Raw genomic sequence first — 26,424 nt, forward strand, 5'->3', positions numbered from 1 at the left:
CTATAATTTCACTATAGATAAATAGATATAGATAAAATGTACATCTTTTTGCAAAGCAAAATTCAATGACTGGACGCTATACTGAAAATCCTGATATTCTGTTACACAGTTACATTTCTGCATTCACTACTGAGGCGGATAGAGCTTTAACTTTGTGCAGACTTCCTGTGCACTTCTATGTGTGTGTGAGAGAGGTATGTAGTCATTTTAATTGAGGACTGCAGAGGGACTACCGCTCTCATATAAAGTTGACGTAATTCTGAGCATGCGCTGTGGCGACTGGGCGTGTCACTTTGTTCTCCCTGTGTCCCCTCACCATGATACTTGGTACCTTAATCCTGTGCATTTATGCTTTCTACACCACCGAATATAGTTTATAGTGTTAAATTTGTTTCTCTTTCAAACACATGTACCTTGTGCTACATATTAACCAGTAGTATTCTTTTTGACCTGTATTCACCAGTGTTTATAACTCAATTTAACTTTAGGTTTCGTCTCCCTGATGCAGCATACCGTAATAAAAGTATAGTCATCTTTTCTTCAGTTTGTCATTCACTCACATGCTCACACATGTGATTTTCCTCTCTCCGGGTCTACATGGCATTCACTACAGTGGTCTGGCTCTCTGTGTAATAAATGGCCCATGTTAGTCTTAGCTCGGTAACCTAATCAACTCGCTCTATGATCAGTAACTCTCTCCTCTTTCTCCATCCCCCTCTATCTTGCTTTGTCTGCTCAAGGCACATCTCGCCTTCTCTTCTTTCCCCTGGTCATGCTCCGTACTTCAGGCACACACATACATTGGAATGATTTTTAACTGGACTACATCAGTAATTCTAACCATCAGGCAGATGTTACCATTGGCGATTGATCCTTCTGGTCCTCTGAGAATTCCCGAGGGGAACATAAATCCAATCATGCATCTTTGACAGTGACGGGTTGGAATATATCTACTACACATATTGAACCACGGTATGTGTGCATTGTCTGAAACCTGAAGAGGCATTTAGCCATCGGAATCAAAGTGGATGAAATATTGTGCTATGATCGAATTTCAGATTAGACAATGTCTTGGGTGTGGCCCCTGATAAAAAAATTAATCAAAGGTTGGCAAATTATAGTGATTGCATCAAAACAGAATTGCTATGCAAGAACATAACAAATTAGCAAAGGCTCAAAATTTGTACAAATTCTGATATTTTTCTGTTTTTTTATTTTAACATCTACAAATTTGTCTTCTGCCATTCTTGCGCATGTCAACTAGTATGATTAGGTTACATATAGAGGTTTGCAAATAAACTATAGTCTCTATAGGGTGTGGTTATGAATATACTTGGGTTTAGTATTCATTATGGATTTAAACTATTACTGATTACTGATTAACAGTGATTAATATAATAATGTTTCACATGCTCATTAAGAAGAAATAAATGAGTTGTGAAATGTTTACTACATTTTTTGTTCAAATGCCTAAACATTAGTGAGGCTTAAGACTCCGTGCCTCGCTGGCCAGAAAGGACTCAGAACTCTCTGGTTATCTGGAGCTTTGTGAATTACAAGCTGGCCTGGTGAGATCCGGGAGGACTGTCAGTCCGAGATAGAGATCATCAAGTGAAAAATGATGGCCTTGCAGCAGAGCTGCAGAGTGTTGTCTTGGCTACAGTGCAGTGCACCTCTGAAGTGAACACAGATGGCTGAACAACACTTTGCACATGTAACCCAGAAACACGTTAACGGTGGAGGATGATTAACGGCTTTGTGTAATTACTGTAATGGAGCGCTGCCGTGTTACACTAGTCTGTTGGAAGGAATATCCATGTATGTCAGTAAAGAGGGAGAGAGACAGCAAAAGGACATTATGGAGCATGTGAAATACAACTTTGACTTGATAATCCAAATAGCTTTGTTGAGAAAGGTGCACAGTATGTATGTATTGCTTTTTATATTTGGCTGCCTTATTAAAACAAGGACATCAAGAGGCATCTTTTGCTTTCAGTCAATACAACCCCACATCCTATTTGTGGCATGCAGGCCAGGCCATATGCCTTCTTTCATTAAAGACTTTGCTGCATTGACGTCAGCCTTTTTCATGTTACCATCAGCAGCTCTTTGTCAACTCAGTTGCATTAAGGTAGCCTGCAACATCTTCACAAATCATTTTAATTGAAAGAGAGAGAACAAGATGGTATTAGTTTTAAACGCAGCCAGCTGCGGTGATCAAGTAACCACCTCTGATCACATCTCTGCTCCATGTAAATACCTACTGAGACCCCATTCGAGACATTAATAACATGCTTGTAAATATTTTATTAAACAAGGCCTCTTATTTCAACGACAGGAAATTATTTCTTGGCAGTAGAAAAGAAAAAGCATGACTGTGATACGTTACCACTTTATTAATAACAGGGTAGCAAACAAGATAACATTTTGTGATGTAAGTGATTTAAATGACTTTTTAAGATTTAAAGATTTAATTGAAATATGCTAAAATTGATTTTCCAATTGGGTTATTCTAAGTTGGCCACAAATAAGAGAATACGTTTGGCTTCTAAAAATCTACTTGGTACTAATTGATAAAAAATATGTAGGTCAAAATAAATATCACTTTCTTCAACAAATGTTTCAACATTCTTATGACAGTTGACTCCTTTTTATTTCTGCGCATTTTGTACACAGAGCTGGTTAAATGAATTAGCAATGGTTTAATACATTGAGCAGGAGTTATACTATTATATTATGGGTCTGAAGTCAATGTTGTTTGCATTCGCCGATTATTATATTCAAACAACCCTCCCCTGAAGCAGTGGTCGACTCTCTCCTGGTGACTGTCGGCTCAGCAAGTTCCACAACAACAAAGGCATTGATGTCACCGCCGAGCCGCCTCCATTAGTGTCATCATGGTCTTCCCTTAGTGGCTGGTACTGCTTGAACCGCCTGTTTGCAGACACAAAACAGTTTATAATGCATGACATTAAAGGCATTATCTCTATCAACAACACAATTATTAAAAAGATTAAAGATTAAAGATTAAACAAGATTGAAAGCTGTACAAGGGGAGAACAATATTTCTCTTAAATTCTTGTTCCTATTAGTAAGATCTGTTATTATTTAGCTGACCATAATTTGAATAACATGTAAATTTGTCCAACGCTTTGGGTTTAATACCATGCGAAAGCATCACTGCAATCAACTTTTGTCCAGTGCTAATCAGTGAGTTTTAGTATGTTAACACGCTAAACCAACACGGGCAGGGTAAATATTACCTGCTAAACAGCATCTATACATTGTTGTCAGCACGTTAAAATGTAGATGTTATCTCAAAGCAGTGTTGACAGACTTTAATCAGAATTCATTTTGACCCAAAATACATTCATTAAATTAAAAATTGATAATTAAGCAGTTCACCTGTACATCAAACCAATACAACAGACGACACAAGCGAGAACCATAACCCCGAGGACTGTGGCTGCAGTTCCACCTGGGGAACCACCGGAGGCTGAAATTGAAGCAAATCACACAGATGAGAGAATATTCTAAAGACTGAGTACTTTAGTGACTTTAGTGTCATTGTGTAGTTTCTCTTCCACTCACCTACTGATACACTGACTCTTGCACTTGTCACAGCAAGACTGACATCATTGGTCAAGGAGACATTGATGCAAAATACTCCAGTGTCATTGAAGAACTGCCGAAGGATCATTTGGCAGTCTGGAGAGGGTAAAGCTGCACTACAGACAGTTTCCATCGGCGTGATACAGTCAGCATCTGAAATAACTGTGCAGACCTCACTTGGCAGACTGAAGGAAGGATAATGAGAATGCACAGATGTAGATATCAGAACAATCACAAGTGGATAAGTTATTTTCATAAACACAACATATAATAAAATATCTTCTGTGTTTAACTGGATGATCATTTTTTAATGAGCTGAACAGTAAGAAAACATCTTGACTCAAATGTTGATGCTCACCTTCCCTGACAGCTGATGGTGACGTCCACCGCATTCTGAGCCAACTCTGTTGCCATTGCTACAACGTTGGACATCTGTACAATCTCTACACTTTCAATACCCTCTGCAGGGTTAAAAGGTAGAAAAAAAGATTAGACCACAATTAAATCATACCATTTTCATTTAGTTTAGTTTGAAATGTATTAACTTACGGACAACAACTACAGAGGTGGCGAGCGAGCCATAACGGTAGACCATGCAGTCAGCTGGTAGCTCTGGTGCTTGTCTTTTAGCCACAACAAGGGCAACCTGTGCTGGATCTACTTCCACCTCTGCTTGAACTTCAGCTTCAGCTGCAACGGCTTCTGCTGCTTGCTCTTGAAAAATAAGTTACATTGTTTTACATTACTTCTGTTATAGATTGTACACTGATTTTAGTTTACTGTAAACACTCACCTGCAGGAGCTGGAGTAGCTGCAACTTCATTCTCAGTTGCTTGCACTTCCGCCTCAGTATCATCAGCTGGGACTGCCTCTTCTACAGTTGTGGTCTCAGTGGCAGCAAGGGCCACAACATTATCAGCAGGGACTTCTGTTGCAGCTTGGACAACATCTGTGGCAGCAACCTCAGCTGTTGCCGCAACAGCCTCAGCAGCAGCAGCAACATCAGCCACTTGCTCTACGGCTACTTCTGCTGCAGGAGCAACAGCGACAGCGGCCTCAACTGCAGCTTCTTCTCCCTCCACAACAGGCGCAACTGAAGCAGCAGCATCAATCACCGGCACAACTTCTTCAGTTGCATCTGTAACTACTGCAGTTTCACCTTCAGCAACTGTATCAGCACCTGCAACAGCTGCAGCGGCCTCTGCAACCGCTGCATCTACAGCAACGGCATCTGCTGCTACTTCGACTGCAACCGGGGCAGAAGTGGCCACCTCACCTGCGGCAACATCTGCTTCAGCAGCGGGATCTTGTTCCTCTGTAACAACAGCTGCGTCGACGACTGCAGGCGCTACTGAGGCAACCGCTTCAGTGTCCGTATCAACCACTGCTTCTCCATCCACCGCCTCAGCTGGCTGCACAGAAACAGCAAGTGGAGTGGCGACAGAAGCAGGAACGTCCAGAGCAATCGTATCTCCTCCCTCGGTCGGTGCTGCTGGGGCAGCGGCAGGGGAGGAGGCCATCACAACTACTGCTGGAACAGCAGAGGCATCAATAGGAACAACTGCAAGAAAACGTTAAAGTTAAATAAAACAACTGAGCACATTTGTGTATACAGTTGTTATACGAGAGTATGTCTGTCTAAGAGATGAAATAAGTTTAAATTCTAACCAGCGGTGGGGTTTCCACAGCCATTGGGGATGTTCGCCATCAGAACCACCTGAGGATTGAAGGTACCGACTGCCAGATATGTGTGTGTGACGGTGAGGCTTCTGGAGATCAGAGTGCCAGTGCTATCACCAAAGTCCCAGCTGAAGCTGATGTCGGCACTGTTGAGATACTGGCTGGGATCATGGAGCTTGATGCTGAAAGCAATGGCTCGGTTCTGGATGAAGTTCTGGTCGTCCTGGTTTAAGTCATTGACTTGTGCAAGTGATATGGTGAAGGGAATCTGGTCTGAGGACGGGGTGAAAGAGGAAGCCTTTTCAGACAAGGATTGTAAAGATATAGCAATATTTCTTTCCTAAAATTAGGTGAGAAATTGTTTGACAGGTGACCTGTTATGGTGAAAACTGTGGAGGCATAGCCGAGAGGGATGAACTTGTCTTTGCCACGGCAGTGATAGATGATAACCTCCATGTTGTGGGAGCCCAGGGCGACGTTCTCTGTACCAATAGTGAGGGAGGAGGAGGGTCCGTCCGCCACCTGCCAGTAACGACCTGCAATAGGGCGACATTGAAATTATTTATCATCTGGTAATCAATGTAATTGAGCTCACACATTTGGGTGATACTCAAAGTGTCACTATCTTCATATCGTACACAAGAGGCTACTGTTATGCTGATAAATTTGAACAAAACACTGATTTTTTTATGGAAGAAATAAACCAACAGAATCAAAATATTTTCTACTAAAGTGTGCTTCCCTGCCTGGAGGTAAAACATCCCCTGTGTTCTTTTACAGCCCCTTTATGATCAGTTATTTATTTCAATGGAGAAAACACAAGCAAATGCAACATGCATTAAGATGGTTTGGATGTAGGATAGATATTACATATTTAAATATCTTTACCCCATGCCTTCCACACAAACACGTAGTGGGGTTTCCCATTCCGGCTCCTGGTGAACGGTGTACCGTCTGGGAAAACTCCAGTCGACTGGGTGTCCTGGTCGCGATACACAGCCTGACCCTCCTGGTACTGTTGTCCTGAAAAAGTGCCCGTACAAAGGTCAAATTTTACCATGTGAATGATATAAATATCAATATGATATTATGAGATATGAGACACAGGTTAAATGGAATACGGGTTGATTGTCTTTTGTCCTAACATAATAAGTCATAAGTCAGTTTTATTTTGACTGGTTTTGTTGATTGAGGGTAATTGAAGAAGGAAACCTGCAGTTTTCTTACCATTGACGGTGCAGTTTTTTGCCCAGACCACCTGCCCATCAGAGAGAGTTGTCTGGTTTTGCGGGAAATTAAGATTAATATTGAAGGTTGCTCTTGCTCCTGTCAATGTGGGTGCATCGTTTTTCAGATCAAAAGTGACTTCACCACCTGGAAAAAGAAAAGCACAAAACAATGTAAAATGTTAAGATTAACTGCCAAACAGAATATTGTAACATTTCTGTCTTGAAAAATAAAGAAATGGGTCCTCACCAAGCCAGCAGTTCCTGAATCTTGGGTCACCATCTTTCCACACCGGATACTTCCGCGAGTTCCATGAGCGGTAACGTGTAAACTGACTTCTAGGCTCTGGAAGAAATATCACAAACACATTTTTAGAAGAAGAAGCTATTAATCTTGCAATGTACGCTATTCTGCTACACAAACAATAATACAATTGGATAAAATGAAATTGAATTTCTGTATTTATAACCTCAATTGCACCTGCAAAATAACAGTTTGGTTGTATTCCTTAGTTGCTGTCAGTGTGGTAAAAATGCTATTCATTTTGGTGTCAGATCACTGATTGTATGCAATAACCTACCTATTTCAGAGGAATTTAAGTTGTGCGGGCTTTTTAAAAGAGGCACAAATTCCCTACTATAATCAAGGCTATAGGTACATTATTGCTTATGTAAAGGAGAGCAGGTCTGCGAGGCGGGGTGAGTCGGGGTGAGGAGTGGCGGTGGGAGTCACACGACCTGCAATCCCCCTCAATCCCTTTCATGTGACTATCAGCTGAGCAGCAGCATCAGTAATCCCAGTGTGAGGAATGAGGGATCCCAGACAACCGGCTCAGGGGCGGGGAGGGGGTTCTCAGCTTGTGATGTGTGTGTGTGTGTGTGTGTTTTTGTGAGAAAACACACACACACACACATTGTGTACCATTAATGACTTAATAAGTACACAATTCTGAATCACAGAACACCTTGAAATATATGTTTGAGCTTTTATATATTCATGAAAGCACATCGGCATAAGAAATCGCGTAAAATGGGCATGTAAAAGTTTGTATATCTTCACTCTCTTTAACAGACACACTCCCTGTGTCATCAGGTAATCAGCGTGAAATGACAGATTAATCAATTTGCAGTCCAAACAAAGAAATGCTATGTGTATTTGATAGATGGAGTGCGTTGATGTAGTCAAAGAAAATGACATGTAATCACTTTCCCCGTTGCTACACTGTTGGTAAAATGAGTTATGCGTCACACTGAAAATGTTTTTGTTCAAATCACATTTTTCCTACTAACAATTCTATGTTTAGTTAATGGGAAACAGAAGTCACAGAACTCAACTAAACTGTCACTAAACTGTGTTGGTGGCAATTGTTATGTCACAAAGAAAACAAAAGAAATAATTTGTTTCTCTGAAACATAACAGAAGAATGGTGTTGATAGGGCATTTCGACTTTTATATGTATTTTCAGATCTTGGTTGAGTCAAATGAAACAGAAAACACTGAAAAGCAAAAGAAAACGCTCAAAGAAATCTTTGAAACAAGAGGTTTCCGATGGGAAAATAGTTTTACTCACTTGACGCAGTTGCAAATGTAAAGGCCAAACCCAGCAGCACCAGCGCCAGAGTCTTCATCCTGAATTGGGTCGTCTTTCTCTGTTTTCTGAGTCCTGATTGTCAACCGGCGGTCCTGCACCCAAACACCACTCCCACAGAGACTTTAGAAATGTCCGCTCACTCTCTTTAAGAAGGTTTCTTCTCACCTCTGACATCTTTGGGAGTCTCAGACTGGCACCACCCCTTTGGTAAGAACAAATATGAGTACTGTTGTGATGGCTATTGGTGATTTTTACAATACATTTTTTAGTTTAACAGCTTTTGTCATTTTTATTGTGTTTTTTATTAAATGTTTCGACCCCATCTGCGTTAGAAATGCTTTATACTTAATGTTTTGAATCTTTTCACATTTATTCCAAACTTAAATTTCTAGTCATAAATGCAATATCTCAAATAAAGCTCATGTATTTGTACAGTAACTTTAAACAAAAGAGCTCCAAAGGGGAGATATAGTGGACATAAACTATTTAAAAGAACAGAAAGTGGCAGAGAAATCTCAATGAAGACAGTATCTTGTGTGAAATCAATGGTTACTTTCTGCACAGGGCATATGGAAGCGGTGTACGTGATGCCTGCTTCAGGACAGAGATAGTGGTGAGAATTGTGAGCTAAGCTCGAGTCATGCTCATTTTTGACATATGACCGTAGCGCTACGTGGGCACGGGCGTCACAAGAGCATTATGTGGGCTACGGATCAATAGCATCCTTTTATTTCCTCAGCCATTCCTCCGCATCCTGCTGCAGCTCTCTGTGGTCGCAGACACACCCGTGTTCAGTTTATGAGCAATAACTTTCATTGAGAGAAGGACAAGAATAGATTTGGAGGAATGGGCTGATTGATTCTAGAAGTGATTAAAAAACGAAAGAATCACAAAATTATTGGTATTGGTAAATTGGTATTTTAGATACAGGCTGGTTTATACAACAAATTTGAGAAATTTAGCCAAATTAAGAGTTTTCAAGTCACACAAGGGAAAACACATCGATGAATACAGAAACAAGATATCAATACAACACAATAAATTATTCATCTGATTTCCTGGGTTCATTTTCTACAAAGCGGGAAATAGAAGCTGCAATCATCCCATGAAATACTAAAGCAGAGTGGTGTGAATCTGAAGAAGAAGCCAACGATTTAACAAAAAAGTTTGACGGGAGCTTATAGCTTGTATCCCGTAAATTACTTTTTATTTATTTGTATCTTTCTTCATGATTCATTTTTTTTCATTTTCATAATGACTTCTCTCATTGTGTAATTTTATTTGTTTGTTAATTTAAAATAGTGTAATCAAATTAAATATAGAATATATCCTTTAGAAATTATATTTTACTGAGAATATTTTACTAAACATCTTTATTCAAGATACAATTGTGGGTTTTCCCACTGATGTTATCTCATGCCTGTTCAGGCTGCACTACATGTGACCCCTCATGTGCTAACAGCGAAGTTCAGGAGGAAATAAATCCTTCCCACAGAGCAACTGACTTAACATACCACACATATTCTTTCCTCATTAGTCTCCATTGTATTTTAATAAAACTGTTTCAAGGTTTTGGGGACTTTCTAGAATAAACAGATTTGTATTACAGATTGGGGGTCACCAGAAGTAATACACTTTTTCAGTATTTTTATTAACAGCAACCCAAGATGAAATTATTTGATTATTATAAGATAAGGGAATAATCCAAATAAATAGTTTGTGGAACAGCCATAACGTGCTGTGAAAAGCAACAGAAGGGCATAAAATTCAACATCAGGACCACAGTTAAGCTTGGATGACTAAAATTATACAAACACACAGCTCGTCCTCCACCTGCATCACACAAACTTACTCAAAGAAAAGAAAGATTGTGCTTTATTATGATCAAAAGCCTTATCAATAAATCCTTCTGGTTTGTAAACTGCTAGAACAAGATCACACAGGACACGGAAATTAGGTTATCGAATAAAGCAAGCATTGCTGTCATTTGGTGTATTCAGAAGGCTTAAACAAACTTCCCTCAGCTTTGTCAATGATCCAAATTCTTTGTCTTTGTTGGTCAATCGCTCTCCTCATTGCCACAAACAACAGCATTCTTCTGCAAGAATAAAGCAAAACTTTCAGTCGTGGGATACATGACTTGTGCATGATCGTCACTTTACGTAACTGCAGGGTGGACGCTCGGCAAGCCTCTGGGCTTTGATCATGTGCAGTGACGGTGAGTGAACATCTAACAGAGGTTGTTTCTTCAAGCAGTAACAGATCACATCCAAGGCCTCATGACCACTCCTTTGTATTTTTCACCCCACACATTGTCATTGCCATAATGAGCAGGTTCTGCTAAAATAATTAACAAAGCCCATTCTCCATTCCAGAATGACAGTGTCACAATGAGCAAATCCAGGATTCTGAAACTGGAAGATTTATTTTCCTTATTTATATGTGCGATTGTCCTACAGACATATCGGCTTGACTCTGCCCGGGAACCTTTGATGCACGCTGCCTGATCGAGATCTACCTGACCCCACAGGCCCAGCAGGTCTGTGATCCCGTAACTGGTGAATCAGTGCCTTGATGAAACACAAAGCCACTGCGCATGATGGGAGTGAAACACGAGTAAAAAACTAAGTGGAAAATACATTTTTAACAAGGATCAACTAGAAAACAGTGAATTTCTGCAAAATGTTGTAATGATTAACGGAGAAGAGATATTTGGAATATTAAAGGTTTATCTAGTGGTTTTCTTGCTATAACAAGTCAAAATGTCTGCTGTGAAAAGGGTCTGCAAAACTCTATCGTCTTGCTTCTCCCGAGGCGCATGATCAGGGCAGGGTGCACAGCTACACTACTGCCAGTAGAGGGAGCAATGTCTTTAGTTTTAGAATACTGTAACGGACTGGCATGTTCAGTAAGCGAAGTCCCAATTTACTATGTTTAGTAGTTCAGTAAACGTTACGCCAGTTATCCTTGTGCCACCTATGGGGACATGTTGTGGGGCTGTTTGGGGGCGGATATAGTAGGTAAAGCGGGAGCGTGGGTTGTGTCGGAGGTGCTTGTTGTTGTTCGGCGTAGGCTACGGCCCACAGTAGCCTGTTTGATTAATAAAAAACATAAAAGAGTCCATTGTCTGGAGCTTCATTAGCGAGAGTCGCTACAATACTATGAAACATGGGGCTATTTAGTTAATTATTTGACACTCTGCAGCATATTTGACCACATTGTTTTGTTGCAAAAAGTATGCAAAAATAAACAAAATATATTGTCTAACCTGAGCTGATCAAAAAATCCCTTCATGTATAAAGTATAAACCAAATTATAAATTAAGCCGAACAATTTTTTCTTTCTTGAAATATTTATAATGTAACAGATCAATTTGTATTTTAGCACAAGACGTTTGTACTTGCTCTTTTATATCCACAAACGTTTTTTCTTCGCTACCACTTCCGTCTCTGACGTTGATGACGTACAACGTCATCGCCCTGTTACGACGTGACCAAACAGGTTCGTTAGTTAGATGTCTGCGTCTCTCCCGGCATAGAACCACTCCATATCTGGACTACCAAATAACCAAGAATCTAACCTCAGCTGTCTGTATTTGAAAATACCACAAGCTTTGACTTACTTGTTGGCACCGGTAGCCGTCAAAACGACTCCTGAGGAAGACGGCTTTGAGGAGTCGATTCGTAAAACTCTGACTTACCACCCGGCGCCATCAGCCGGTGTATCCTGAACATAAAAGCGAGCGCTGCTCAAGTAACGCGGGAAACGCTCTTGTGTTAGTTCAGTGTTTTCCAGGGAGGAGCAGCCGTTACTACGGATAGTTACGCATATTATAGTTATCAAAGACAATAAATGACCTGGCCCCACAGTTTTACGTCTTTTCCCTGATCTGAGAAACTTTAAAGCATCCTCGAAAGGACGCACCGGCCGCGGTCCATCCGATCCGTTTGAACCCAGAGTGAATTAAGTTGTATGTCGGTCTATGTAGCCGCCGAGCAGTTAGCTCACACACAAAGAGGGGAGTCCAGCTAACTAGCCAAACTACCAACACAGACCTCCTGCTCTGTCCATTTTGGGTGAACATGGATACGTTTCAGAAGGTGGAAAAGATAGGCGAGGGGACGTACGGAGTGGTTTACAAAGCGAAGAACAAAGTCACCGGAGAAACTGTTGCTCTCAAGAAAATCCGTCTAGACACGTAAGTCCAGTCATGAGTGTCGGTTGATCACCTGGGCACCACGGGAGGCCGAGCTCACGCTGTCTGCGGCTTCTACTGGGCTTAAAACTTAAAACGCGATTCGGTTCTATTGTTCTCCCATCAGTGTGGGGCCATATCTCTTTTTCTCAAGCCCCAGATGTTCAACTGCAGCGGCATTTACTGCTAATATAAAACCTGCTCACGTTTGACATCCTGCCCATTTTACTGCAGCTGTTTGACTTCAGCAATCAAGCTTATTTATTTTTGTAGCGTATTTTCATCTTTCAGGGGCTAGTATTTTACTAGTATTGCTAGTGAAACTTATTTATTGTAGGCCTCTAAGATGAATTATATATGTAATCCAAATTTGCCCCCATGCTGTGTCTAACAGCTGATGCCACCGGGCTTCAGCAGGTGGCGTCAGTGACTTTATCTTATCCAGTGTTTCTGTCCGGTTTCCTGTTCTTATCTCGTGTTCTCTGGCGGTGATGGTTCAGTGAAATATTGACAGCGTCTTAAGCGATGTCAGTACAAGAGCGAGACTGTACAGCTCCCCAATGGACATCGTTACCTTTTCTCTTTAAATTGCCCCGACGGTTTGTCATGTCAAGATACACAAAATATAGAGTAACACGTATTTTAAAATCATATTGTAACAAGTCAATATAATGTGTAATAACCAAGTTGCAGTAAATTATATTAAAGGGAAATATTAGTATATCTTTGGTTATGTGAATGAGCTTCAGTAACGTACACGGGTAAAATACCACATGTTTCATGTAGGGAAACGGAGGGTGTTCCTAGCACTGCCATCCGAGAGATTTCCCTCCTCAAAGAACTCAGTCATCCAAATATTGTCAAGTAAGTACCCGATTTTACGCCTTTCTAGCTAAATCCTGCTTGCAAGATTCTTGTAATACTCTGTTCGGTCAGTTTTTAAGCCGAGCTGCCTCTTGACGTGTTTCAGATTGCGTGATGTCATCCACACCGAGAACAAGCTCTACCTTGTTTTTGAGTTCCTTCATCAGGATCTGAAAAAGTTCATGGACTCTTTCACAGTTGCTGGTATCCCGCTGCCTCTGGTGAAGGTAAATACCTGCCAGTTTTGATCAAAACAGATCTTTCTAGCTTTCTTCTTCTGAGTTGACTTAACCATGTTTCGTGTGTGTGTTTGTGTGTGTGTGTGTATTTCGTAGAGTTATCTTTTCCAGCTGCTTCAAGGCCTGGCCTTCTGCCACTCTCACAGGGTCCTTCATCGAGACCTGAAGCCCCAGAACCTCCTCATCAACGCCCAGGGGGAGATCAAGCTCGCTGACTTTGGCCTAGCTCGAGCCTTCGGTGTGCCTGTCCGCACGTACACACATGAGGTAACGTCTACAGCTACTCACACCTACTGTTGCACGGTGTATCGGTACTAAAAAGATACTGCAAGGATCAGGGCGCTGCTGTGCACTCCATCATGCTTCCTCTGAGTCTGGGGGGGAAAAGACGGTATGTATCAGTGAGACCAGACTGTGTGGGTCTTGTCCATCTTCATTCCAGAGAACAGTCTCTCACAGGCGCAGTTTGGCTTGGAAAGCTCTCCATGCATCACACGTGTCAGGGATCACACGTCCTTAAAGATGGAGATTTGGTGCTGTGAGATGCTTTGTTCGGTTGCATAAATAGGCCAGCTCACAGTGCCACAGAACCTGGCAGATTTCCTCACGCACCTCAAATCTATTCAGTACTTTCTCTCCGCTTAGCCGTTGCACCTCCGTGTGACAGGAAACATCGCTATATATCCCCTCAGGAATAGATTGGCGCCTAAGTATTACTTGTTTGGTTTTCGGAGCTTTACCACACAGCGTTTCACAGAGTGGGTGATGCAGCGATATACCAATATAGTCAACAGCAAAAAACGTCTTCCTATACTCGCATTTATAATTTTCCATTTTCCATGTGGATTTTTGCTTAACAAAGCAGTGTTTTCTTGTTTTCCCCACCTTTGTTTCAGTGCATTGATTTGAATATTTCAGTCTGGCTGATTTCTGATATTTTTCAGGTAGTGACACTTTGGTACAGAGCACCAGAAATCCTCCTGGGTTGTAAATACTACTCCACAGCTGTCGACATCTGGAGTCTCGGGTGCATCTTTGCTGAAATGGTAATATGCACTGTACACTATACAATAAGCTCATGTGTGAATGAAGCCTAAACATGATGCACATGGATCAAACGTAACATCTAACCAACAGACTTACCTCACTGTCTACTGTTGCACAGCTCACCAAGAGGGCCCTATTCCCCGGGGACTCGGAGATCGATCAGTTATTCCGAATCTTCCGAACCCTGGGGACACCTGACGAGACAGTCTGGCCAGGAGTCACATCAATGCCCGACTACAAACCATCTTTTCCCAAGTGGGCCCGGCAGGATTTATCCAAAGTAGTGCCAATTCTTGATGAGGATGGAAGAGAACTGCTTGGAGTGAGATCATTTGTCAATAATTCATAGATTCATTTAGCTGTAGTGTTTTCTTTTAACTGCAGAAAAATATGATGGGGATCATTCTTTTGACTACATTTTGCAATATTTGTTTTTTTGTGCTTCCAGGAAATGCTGAATTATGACCCAAACAAAAGGTTATCTGCCAAAAACGCCCTTGTGCATCGATACTTCCGAGACGTCACCATGCCAATTCCTCATCTGAGACTCTGAGTCGAGCTAATCATCGGTCCATTTTAATGCCAACAATGTCGAAGCAATAAGGACACTTTCACCACACCTCATAACAACGACTGGAATGGACAGAAAAAGTGGGCACTTCAGGACACATTGCATCCTTGACTGGATAGTTGATGATACCTAAAACCAGCTTTCTAGCCTTATAGACGTCCCAAGAGTTTGGCTGTTTCTTCAGCGGCAATGTTATAATAGTTATGAATGTGTTCATCTGTAATTTCAACATCATTACTTTGCAGATATTTCTGTGCAAACCATCTTTGATGTAATTGTACATGTTTTTGATTGAGATTCTGCTCTGACTTGAGTTAGTGCGCACGTCAGATAGACTCAATAGTCCCCTATTTTATTTCCCGGTTTAAATAATATGTTACTTTTGAGATGTCCAAATTGAAGTAGTTACTCTCAAACATAATTGATTAAGTATGTGGGATAGTGCAAATAACAAACGCTCTGTTAAACTGAGCAGCGGCTGAATGAAAGATGTGAGTTACAGTCTTCATACAACAGTTTTTGTGCTAAAAAAATCACAATCCAGTTCTTTTGGGTTGATTTTCTTGCATTTAAATTCTTTACCGTTACCTCCCAAAAATCCTTAAATTAATTCATAACATCACGTTTGGTTCTTTAATACACAAAAATGTTTATCGGTCATTGAGGTTTGTTGGGAGAATTTCTCACCCAACTGAAGTTGTCAGCGTTGTACATACAGTTGTGATATACAAAACCTGTGGAAATTCAGTTTTTACAGAAGTCAATGTGCTGTTGCATCTTTCTTACTCTCGATTTTATTAAAATGTAATTAACCTTTTTTATGGATGTTGTTTATTTACGGTTTGCAAAAATAAACTTGTGTAAACAACGGGTGTTGTTGTTTTTTACCCCCAGGATGATTTGGGGTTTTGAACTAATCGATTATTACTCTTCATTTAAAGGGTTTCATGTTTGGTTTTAGTGAGTGGTGGTTTCTTCTGTTCTGGAGCCAAAGGAAACAATAAATCCAAATCAGAGTCAAATGCTGCCTTGTATTGTTCAAATGAAATTCCTATAACACTTGGATACGTTATAGACTTAATTCATAGTCAAATTAGGCCAAGAATCACATGAAATACACTATTTGTTTTAGGAAGTCTGGTGAAAGTATTGCATCGGTACGGTTTTCATTGTTTAAGAAATATTAAGCCATGAATTAAAATTAGAGGATGAACTGATGGTATCGTGTCACACCGATAAACAACATTTTCAACACGGCTATGATATTCCTGCAGGGAGAGAAGGTAGATATCAATCTTATTTTCATTCTTTTTAAAAAGTATTTAAAATATTGACATGTAGAGGAGCTACTGTAAAATCAACTAATCCAAAATAACTGATAAGGGCGCCTTTCCCCGGATGCAATCAGTGCTGCTATACGATCACTCGAAAGTCTGGATGTGTACGTGTTGCCTGGCTGGAGACATCAAGAGTGTACAATATAAAATGCGTTGACAATTCTATACAATATTAGAGAAACAAATGTATGTATATTATCTCATTTAAATATGCGCAAACAGCATGTCAGCACCCAGGGGCTGCGTGCTTCACAGCGCAGCCAGGGCTGTGGTTCACCTTTAAAAGGTGCTTTGATGTTCACTCAGTTTATTAGATAGATAGATAGATAGATACTTTATTGATCCCTCAAGAGGGACATTTTGGTATCACAGCAGCATGTAGAGGGAAGAAAATAGAATAAAAAGATACACATAGATATAAGCACTGGCACCTGCTGGAAACTACACAGTCCTTTTGTAGATTTTCCCCTGTGTGTTTTTTGGGGTAATGTTTGTCCTTCATTGCTTGCAGTTTAATATCTAAAGTATTGCTTTTGGAGTTTTTAACTCTGCTCTTTTTAGAAGCCATGATTCTTTACTATTTAAGCAAAGTAATCCCTGCAAAAAGCTGCACAAAACAGTACAAACCATTTGGTGCTCCAATAAAATAACCAATAGACTTCCAACTAAACATGTTTTTATTAGTCACGCCGTATGTCAACGTCAGTCCGTGCAGGTCAGCTTCAAGAAACAAAGTTGAAATCGAGAAAAGATAGTAGATAGTACAGTAGCAGAAAACTATCACACAAACCCATTACTTTGAATTTGTTTGCATCTTACTCTCTGAAATGGAGATGAATGACTTCTTGCATTAACAAGTGTAGTTTGCATTTCTTCTTGAAATTCAACATTCAACAACAATTAAAATGTAAAACAGTAGGAAATCAATGTTATATATTATATATAACTAAACAATTCCATAATATCAGATGTATAATTGAAATAGTGGTGCCCTTTTTTGGTGCCATTTAGTAAAAAGTTAAAGCCACAAAATACATATGTGCTCGCTTTGGACCGGAAGTTCATCACATGCATAAACTGAAAAAAAACGACACTAGCCAGCTAGCTGTTTCTGCACGTATCCTAATATCCAAGACACGTTTAATGCAGCTGTGAGGTTACCCACAATAGTGACAACATTTATATGGTAGCATTATATCTGACAAATGTGAAGCATAACTAAACAAATTGTTTATTTGAAATGTACTATGCTGAACTAGAGGTTAATACTAGTTTTATGCATCATTGATGCTACCAAGATCTAGACAAAATGACATGTAAAATAAAAAAATATAGATTGATTGGTACATTTAGATTAAAGTGAGCAGTTTGGTAAATTGTACCAATCTATAGTATAATATTTGCCGCATTAACAAAAACAATGATGATGAAATCAGATCATAAATTCATAAAGTAAACCAGGGGCAGATTCTAAAATGTAAAATGTTCTGTAGTAATATTGAGTACACATGTTTTAGTTAAAGAGTCCAAACTTCTATCTTGCTTTAATGGGACTTGGGTCTGGTTTGTGGTGGTTGATGGTGTGGTGTTTTTTTTGGGTTTAAATCTCTAGTTTCTTTTTCATGATTAGCTTGTACAGGATCTGGTAGCCATCGTCCCATGCATAGAGCAGCTGCTCCTGCGGGTTGTACTTCAGACTAGAGTGCGATCCGTACCGCTTTGGAAAGTAAATCAGTGGCGCATCTTCGTTGGTCACCATACCATTGGCGTCGAACACACACTGGACACGTGAGCGCCCAGGCTGCTTGGTGTTGTACACCACGTACAGAGTGCCACAGATGACAAAAGCCGCCTCGGCGTTCTCTCTTGGACAGTTTGTGTCCCACATTTGCTCAATGTCCAGCGAGGTGGCGTCAATTTTTGCCAGAGATATGTACCTCTCGCTCTGCCTGGTGGAGTAAATGGCCCACAGGCCTTCCTCGTCCACGGCCAGGTCCATCACTGTCTCCGGGTTCAGGCCGTACACCGGGACGTGGTCCTGCACTGGGAACACTGTGCTGTCTCTCACAAAGCTGCTATTCATGTCAAATTTAATCAACATTATCTCTTCTGCCTGAGTGAAATAATACGCGTAGTTGTTGAAGACAACGTGTCCTGTTCCCCTCCAAGCGGACGGCAGCTTTAGGTTCCTGGACAGAGTGACGCCCGGCGAGCGAGAGAAGTCTTGCACGGACGCAAACACGTGGATGGTGTCTTCATCCGTCCCGTTGAAAACGTAGACCTTCCCAGAGCCTCTGCCGGTGTCTCTGGTCCACATTCCCTTTGGTCCTCCGACTCGCTTCAAGATCTTCATGGCTTTTATGCTGGAGATCATTTCGCTGCAGTCTGTGGGAGAGAGCGACAGACACAGGGGACACCTCACAGACATGTTAGCAAGGTTCATATTTTATCAGGAGTTTAGCTAATGGCATAGCTCTACATTTTAGGGAATGCTTTCAAAATGAAGATCTTTGCCACCATTTGTTAACCTTGTTAAAGTGCAAAAGTGCAAAACCCATCTTAATTCCCTTGCAACAACAGAAACTTAATTAAAAACAATAACTGTTTTTGCTTGAGTTGGTGCTTTTGATAAACATGCCGCAGGTACCAGGTTTAGGCTGTGCAAATAAAGCAGAGGTTAACATTGGACGTAGTTGGGGAAAGTGTTCTGTCTCGATGTTGTATTCAACACTTCAGGGCCACCAAAAAGCAATTTTTGTGACGTTTGATAGCGTGTGATAAGCAATGTATCTCAGAAACAAGATGGTCTGTCCAAATCTTAGCAAAGCCAAAGTGGTCAAAGGGCTTTCATTAGGGTCAATGCCTCACCAGTGGATTATTTGTGTGGAATATTATCTCCAATCAATACACTTTAGGTAATTGAAAAGTGATCCATCGATACTCTCTCATAAGTACATTAGTGTTTTTTCAGCTTGAATAATCAATCAAATGGTTAAATTCCTACAAACTGGAGGATTTGAGTTTTCTTTGTTTATATTTAAAATGATTGTAGATTAAGGTTATAGTTGTTGGTCAGATTCAGTATCTACAGGTTCATTCTCAATACAATATAATGTTTATTCTGATAATCAGCTTGTACTCTGCTACATCATATCTCACCTGATAATTTTGAATACTTGGCCCTCTGCTTTTCCTGCACCAGCGTCACCTGCTGCTCTATCAGCTTGTCGTCCACGTCCACACACGGCTGCGCTCCATTCTGAGTCTCTAGGTAGTCCAGCTCACGCTCAACCCGATCCACCCTCGTCCCCACACCGTCCAGAGTCATTCTCAATGTCTCTTTCTCTTTATCCAGGGTCTCCAGCTGGGAAACCATCTGTTGCTTCAAAGCACGCAGCTCGGAGGCGTAGCGGGCGGTCTGCTCATGCCACAGAGAGATCCGGTCCTGTTTTGGAAGTTTGACACAAGTGGAAGAGGGTACCATTGTCCATTGTCCCTATCCTAAGTGTAATGTGAGTAATGCATGATGTCCGGATGTTACGGGAACTGTGACTGCACTTCTGGAACGCTTAGGAGGAGGCCATGATTTTATGCTATTTCTAAGCTCCTTAAATAGGCCGAGACCAAAGGCCATAATAAGTAGGACACTCATCCGTTAAACACACAGGTTCAGTCCACACGTGGCAAGTTTCCACCCGGCTCAAATGACTTTTTTAGCAAAACGGAAAATCCTAGCAGCATGCTCCGTAGCAGACTCTGACCTTTGACCTCACTGTGGAGGAGGAAAATAAAAAGTGATGTTTCTCTACAGGTGATCAGTAAACTGACAGAGTAACAGACACTCAGGGATATGTGATTTATGAGATAAATTATATTCTGAGAGAGTTCTGTTGAGTTATATAATGTGTGTTAAAATGACTCAAACCTAGAACATGTTTGTATTTACCTTTTTCATATAAACAAAACCAAAATATGAGAACAGACAAACCTAATGACAAGATTCCCATGGAAAGCTGTGAATGGGTCTTTGAGATATGTATATCCATTATAGTGTTATTAATTTAAAATCATCATCCTGATGATATAAAATATATAGATATATAATGATGATGGGAGGCCACTACTGCAGAAACCCTCTCAACAATCCACCTTTCATAATTTTTTCCATGTCATTTTAACAATTTAAAAACCTTTTTTTTAGATCATATTTAAATCCATACTAATCTAACTTTAAACTTCATTTTCTTTAAAGTCTCTGAACCCAGACATGCTTCTCATTCTCCTTGATGCATTTCAGAGACCTGTATTTTCCACCATTTTCCCCAGGATTTTCCTACATCTGCATTCCATTGCCTGGAAGTTTCCCCTCAGAGGGACTCTGGAGCGCAGGGCTCGACAGGGAGGTAAAAGGAGTCTTACCTCAATAGTGAGCAGCCTTCGCTCCAAGTAGTCAATCAGTGCCTGGTGCTGGGCGTTGGCAAAGCAGGTCAAAGTAACCAAGACAACGAGTGCTCTCATTTTGTGTCGGCTCAGTCTCACTAGCTCCTTGGGTTGAGTGAGAGTGTGTGGAGGAGGAAGCAGACTCCCAGAGGTGGGCTGGAATGTTTTAGTAAACTGCCTGGGAGGAGCCAAATACATCTGGTAAAGATGGAGGTGCCCAGTCCCCAAGAGAGACAAGTCACTATGGTTTATTTTCACGTTGGCTTTTAGCCGATTAACAACCTTTGGAAAAAAATATATATAAACATATATTAAATGTATGTATGACCTTTAGGGGGTAGGGAGTGTTTTTACTCAGAACACATGATGTGGCACAGGACCACATGTTACGTAGGAAGAGGAAGCGTAATGTGAGTGGGAGTCCAGGCTCAGTGAGGCACTGTGATCCTGTACTGAGTGGAAAACCATCCACTGTAGATCTGAATCAACGTCATTAAACTCTGTAACAAAGCAATAAATCGCTGTATGAACTAACAGATGCATTTCTTAGAAATTGTCCTGAGCTTCAATCCAAACTATAGTAACTTTATTCTCAAAAGGTAAAAGTAGACATAATGTGCTTTCTTTTGACAGGACATGACCTTTTGAAGCAAACAGATCCAGAGGTTTAGAATACATTTGCTGAAATAACATTATCAATCAGGAGAAGGGGCACAAGGCACCAGAGACTCAAATAACAGAGGTCACATCAGGCAATAAACTTTAGGGCACTTGGTAGTTCCACTCAAACCTGTTCCATCAGGATGTCGGTATTTGCCCAGGAGCACGGGGAGCTACTAAATTAAAAAACAGTGCATTTGATACAATCGATAATTTCAGAATTAGGAGGTCCTACACCATCCGTATCTCCTGAAACAGACTCATCATGTCATTCAAAATCTTCAACGCAGAGGTACAAAAAAGCAGGGAGGAAAAAAAAAAATCGAAAATGTAAATAATATTTGAAACATTTGAGTTCAATACATTGGTGAAGTGTTTTTTTTGTTTTTTGTTGCACTTCAGTGTCTGCAGTGTTTTCCAGCTGTCTCTGCCTGCAGGAACAGTTGCAATACTGAATGTCTGCAGCTTTACAAAAACAGTAGTTAGCTTGCCAAGTGGGAATTATTGTGGAAATATCTGCTCTTACCCATAATTATGAGATCACCACAAAAGTCAGTATGAACCAATGACTATCACTGCACACCTTATGTTTAAACAGAGCTGGCTTTATTTGGTTTGCTAGTTAACTCTGAAACCCAGACTGTGTTCACACTATAATTAATACAATAATACAGTAGTCCTACTCTTTATGTCCTTTAAAGTTTGACAGATTTAAGATTCATTTACTTATTTAGATATAACATGACATTATATCTTGTGAAAAATCATTTGTGGAGGACAGACCTGAAGCAACAATTGTTTTGTATATGTTTAGGTTAACTAGTTCATTCATGCTCTGTTGTATGATTATTTTGTCAAATGCACTGCGTGAATTTGAAATTCTAAATCGATTTTGCAAATAAAAACAGTATTATTTTCACTCAGTACAAACTTCAATACCATACTTTTGCATTTTCTAATTTAAGAGCCCAAGCCCCATCAAACCAAAACGTAATCAGAAAACCAACAACTGAGAAGATGAATCAGCAAAGTCAGTAATGAATGCCATGCACAGATGAAGGTGAAGTATGCTCGGGAGTGTTGATGCAAAAGACACCCATGCAGGGTGGATAACAGATATTACAAGATCGAAAGTGAGAGTGCCTGAGGCTTTTAACTTGAAAGTGTTAACTTATCAATATAATAAACGGAAGCAAATAAAGTTTAACAATAGTTATTAAATACAAGTGTAATCTGGCCCAACATAAACTATGACACATTACACGCTTTGAGCAACACCTGAATGACCCATGCACCACATGGCGGCCAAACCCCCTTAAATCACACAGCACTGCATACCGGTGTACACGGCAAATCACTGCAAAACCAACCAACCGGTTAGCTCACACGATATCAGGTTGTCTATCCAGAGCACTGCAGAAAGTCCAGAGAAATGCAGGGAAAGTGACCAGATGGCAAACAAACAAAAATTAAAGTAGTTAGTCCCCTCTTACATCTGTACTATACAAGGAACAAAATACAATGGACCAGGAAGGGACTAACTACGGAAAACAAAATCAAAACTAATAAAAGGACAGCAGGTAGCGGGATAATGACTGCAACACAAGAATATAAAATTACCACCCGCAAAGAATTTTAATTCATACTCTAAAAAAAAACTTGAAGCACAACATACCTGTTGTATCAAACTCCCGCACCCACCCAGTCAGTCAGTCATTCATTCACTCATTCATTCATTCATTCATTCTCTGCTTGCAACAGCACTTCTCATCCTGATCCTTCCATGCAAAGTACTTTAGAATATGTGTGGCAGTATGCAGTGGTTGGTCCTAATATCTTCCAGCTGGGTCTGGATCACAGCCAATTGCTGCATGACAATGCTGTATAAAGGCGGCCTCAGAGCACCTGTCTGCCTCTCATTTGCCAGAGGCTGCGGTTACGACACATGGCGTGTTTCACACTGCTCCATGTGGTGACAGCTCCCTGTGGTATGCTGCTCTCCACCTCATGCACTCAATGTCCGCCGCTGGTAACTCTCGTGGTAGCGTCGATCCCTCCGACCCACGCTGGCTGTCCAAAACGGACTGACAGGGCAAAGGATCCTTGAGCAGCAGCACTACACCAGCTAACCTGCCAGAGACCACGGCTGCTTTGCCTTTGGCTAAGTTCCCCTTGTCTGGGTTTGCTTTGTTTTGGCCTCTCCACATTGCTCATTTTTGCGTGCTTCGCTGTGGGCCACCTAACTGGGTCAAGACATATTTTAACTAAGTGAGACAGGCCGTGCTTATTTGTTTGGATCATTTGCTATTTGTCACTTTTTTTTATTTTAAGCTTTGGTTAAGCAGTTTGTCTCTTTTATTAGTACAGGTTTTATTTAAATTTATTTTATGTATTAGTTTTGGTTTAGTATTTTAAATACTAAAACCAAAACTAATACTCACCCCCCCATTCAGGTGCAGAGTCTGGTGGGGGATTGGTGTCCCAGGTGGTGTCCCTCTTTTGTGTTTTTGCACGTTTGCTGAGTTTGCTTCACTTTTAGTTTCACGTGTGGTGCTCCGTGGGTCCCCTTTTCTTTGGACAGTCAATCATCGACTAGTAAAGTCTCAGCCCTGATTGGTACTGTTTTTAAACATAAAATTAAATAATTTAGTACTTTAAATTGAGTCACTGCCTCATTTGCGACGAACCTGAGTGTCTCCCCTTATTGGGTGGAGAAGAACAATTCCCAGGGTGGCGTTGTCTGGCAACGTTAGAATGTTTAAACTGCCCTCACCCATACATCACGCCTCGTGTCGCTTCATATGCAACCGGTATATATGAGAAATCAACATCGAAACATTTACCCGATACAAAGAAATGGGGATTTCTCCACACTGTGGGTCCAGCAACACTGAGTGTTTCACTTTTATATGGGCACAGCCTTGAATTAGAGCGCCACCCCATGGGGCCGCCTGCTTCAAAAGGTCCAGGCGAGCTTATTCCAGGGCTGGTCAAAGACTTACTTTAAACTGGACTCCTTGTCCTGAACTCTCATCCCTCCAAGACAGTCTTCTAAAGGATGGAATGAAGATAACTAGAAACTGTTTAAAAGATCTCATTATACAGTAGTTATGACACGTTAGTCACTTTGAAAAAGGAAAGATGTGAAGACCTCTACGGACTGCAGAAGGGTTATAGCTTAGTGTTATATTAAATATCACATTTTCAAATATTCTAAACTAACTACTTTAAATGGTTACTTGAGCTATCCACACATACCTATACCTACCCAGGCTGTGTAGTACTGGGGGCAGACAAAATGAAACTCGCCCTAACTCAAGCTCTGAGCCCCTTACACAGATCTGACATCCACCATACATGTACAGGCGGGTGTCACACAGTGCCACTGGGCGGACTTTTGTGCCCTCGACTGTTAAGTGACACATTTTGGGGGTAAATTTTGCTTGGATTCTCTAAGCCAAAACATAAAATGGAGGGCCCCTTAAAACCTTGAAATATGAGTTGAACGACAACAATGCCGTGCTGTGGTGTGTAGAGCAATATGATAAAACTGCTGATAAAAATGCTTAAGTAGGGAATTTAAGCCTTGACAACTGTATTCTGTAAAGTTACCTTTTTAAATCTTTTTACAAGATGTGTACTTTCACAATAAACATCTTTTAAGCAGGGTTTCGGTGAGATACCTTATTCCAGGTAAAAAGAGGTGGCAGGTGAATGTATTATTACAAAATGTTTAAGCAACATCACATTTTGTAGTCCATCATGGCAAAGACTACAACTCCCGGGAGTTGATGGGCTACAAATTCGAGACACAACTGCGAGAAAAGCCATTGCAGAACCATTCCAGAGCTGGAACCAAGTGAGTAACTAAGTAACCCATTAAATGTACAAAATACACATGTTATACGTTGAGATAGAATATGCAACCACAGAATGAGTTATACATGAACATCAGGCTTCAGCCATCATCAGACAGTGTTTTCATAACACTTGAACAATCCTCAAAATGGGTTTACTTTGAGTTACCATGGACTCCACTCATGATGACATTGTTTATTGCTGCTAACTGAAGGTCTATTGTTTAGGTTGTTATTTACAATATGGTCATTCTAATTCATGGTAGTGTGAGGTGAGTTTATGACTTGTTTATCGCACTTTGTTCCATCATTGGTTAGGGTTTATTTATATAAGCATTGGGTTTATTTGAATGTGCGGCTTGTTTATTATTTTAGTGATTTAAAAAAAAAGTAAGCACACAGGTCTAGTTATCACGACCTGTAAATATATCATTAAAAACAGGATAAGCTAATTATATTCATGACGTAATTCAAAATTGGTAATATTAGAAAAAAATAGTGTATTGATTTGTTTATTATTGTATGAAAATGACCAGCTGATCATTTGTTATGTCATTTAAAGAGAATATTGAAGAGATTCATAACATTTGTCAAATCTGAGTGGTGAGGAATGTGTATTCAGAAGAAATCAATACATTTACCTCAAAAAGTCCTGACACGTGTTTCTCCCTACGTGACGATAACCCTTTTATCAGATCTGAACCACATATTGTGGTTTCACCCACCTATGATAAGGTATTTTATGTTCTTGAAGTGTCAATGCCTGTCCAGTCTTTTGTTTTTAAAAGAGTATTCCATAGATTTAGCTTTGCTACTCTAAAGCATTGTTGCACTCACGGTGGTCAGTTTTAAAAGAGTGAAAGTCCAAATAAATGCAGCAGCGAAAGTCTGTCTTTTTCCGTCCACATGTTCCGCATGTTCCATATTCCTCTGCTTAGTACCAACATTACCGACAGTTCATCCTGAGATTTAAAGATGTGGAGCAACAAAGCCCACATCGCTGGATTGTTCTATTTTACAAACTTCTTTCCAGCACAGCAGATATTTAAAGGTGCATTATACAAATAAAAAGATCATGCATACTGCTACTAATATATGTATATA

General features: G+C 40.5%; 3 protein-coding genes across 3 annotated transcripts; 1 reads left to right on the forward strand and 2 right to left on the reverse strand.

Moving 5' to 3' along the window:
• Positions 1-2,376: 2,376 nt before the first annotated feature.
• On the reverse strand, positions 2,377-8,413 carry pmela (premelanosome protein a). Its single transcript, XM_040204099.2, has 12 exons — positions 8,090-8,413; positions 6,769-6,864; positions 6,520-6,666; positions 6,181-6,315; positions 5,667-5,828; positions 5,281-5,565; positions 4,406-5,173; positions 4,162-4,326; positions 3,971-4,073; positions 3,592-3,797; positions 3,406-3,496; positions 2,377-2,934 (listed from the first exon to the last, which is right to left on the reverse strand). Exons 1-12 carry the CDS (start codon positions 8,145-8,147, stop codon positions 2,781-2,783), a joined length of 2,370 nt encoding a protein of 789 aa, XP_040060033.2. The 5' UTR covers positions 8,148-8,413; the 3' UTR covers positions 2,377-2,780.
• Positions 8,414-11,508: 3,095 nt separating this feature from the next.
• cdk2 (cyclin dependent kinase 2) lies at positions 11,509-15,894 on the forward strand. Its single transcript, XM_040204199.2, has 7 exons — positions 11,509-12,308; positions 13,092-13,169; positions 13,276-13,396; positions 13,505-13,675; positions 14,353-14,454; positions 14,574-14,777; positions 14,904-15,894. Exons 1-7 carry the CDS (start codon positions 12,193-12,195, stop codon positions 15,006-15,008), a joined length of 897 nt encoding a protein of 298 aa, XP_040060133.1. The 5' UTR covers positions 11,509-12,192; the 3' UTR covers positions 15,009-15,894.
• Positions 15,895-17,022: 1,128 nt separating this feature from the next.
• Positions 17,023-21,016, reverse strand: olfml3b (olfactomedin-like 3b). Its single transcript, XM_040204179.2, has 3 exons — positions 20,783-21,016; positions 19,523-19,808; positions 17,023-18,748 (listed from the first exon to the last, which is right to left on the reverse strand). Exons 1-3 carry the CDS (start codon positions 20,999-21,001, stop codon positions 17,964-17,966), a joined length of 1,290 nt encoding a protein of 429 aa, XP_040060113.1. The 5' UTR covers positions 21,002-21,016; the 3' UTR covers positions 17,023-17,963.
• Positions 21,017-26,424: the final 5,408 nt, after the last annotated feature.

The sequence above is a fragment of the Gasterosteus aculeatus genome, chromosome 17 (assembly GCF_964276395.1).
Source record: "Gasterosteus aculeatus chromosome 17, fGasAcu3.hap1.1, whole genome shotgun sequence".
Classification (NCBI taxonomy): Eukaryota; Metazoa; Chordata; class Actinopteri; order Perciformes; family Gasterosteidae; genus Gasterosteus; species Gasterosteus aculeatus.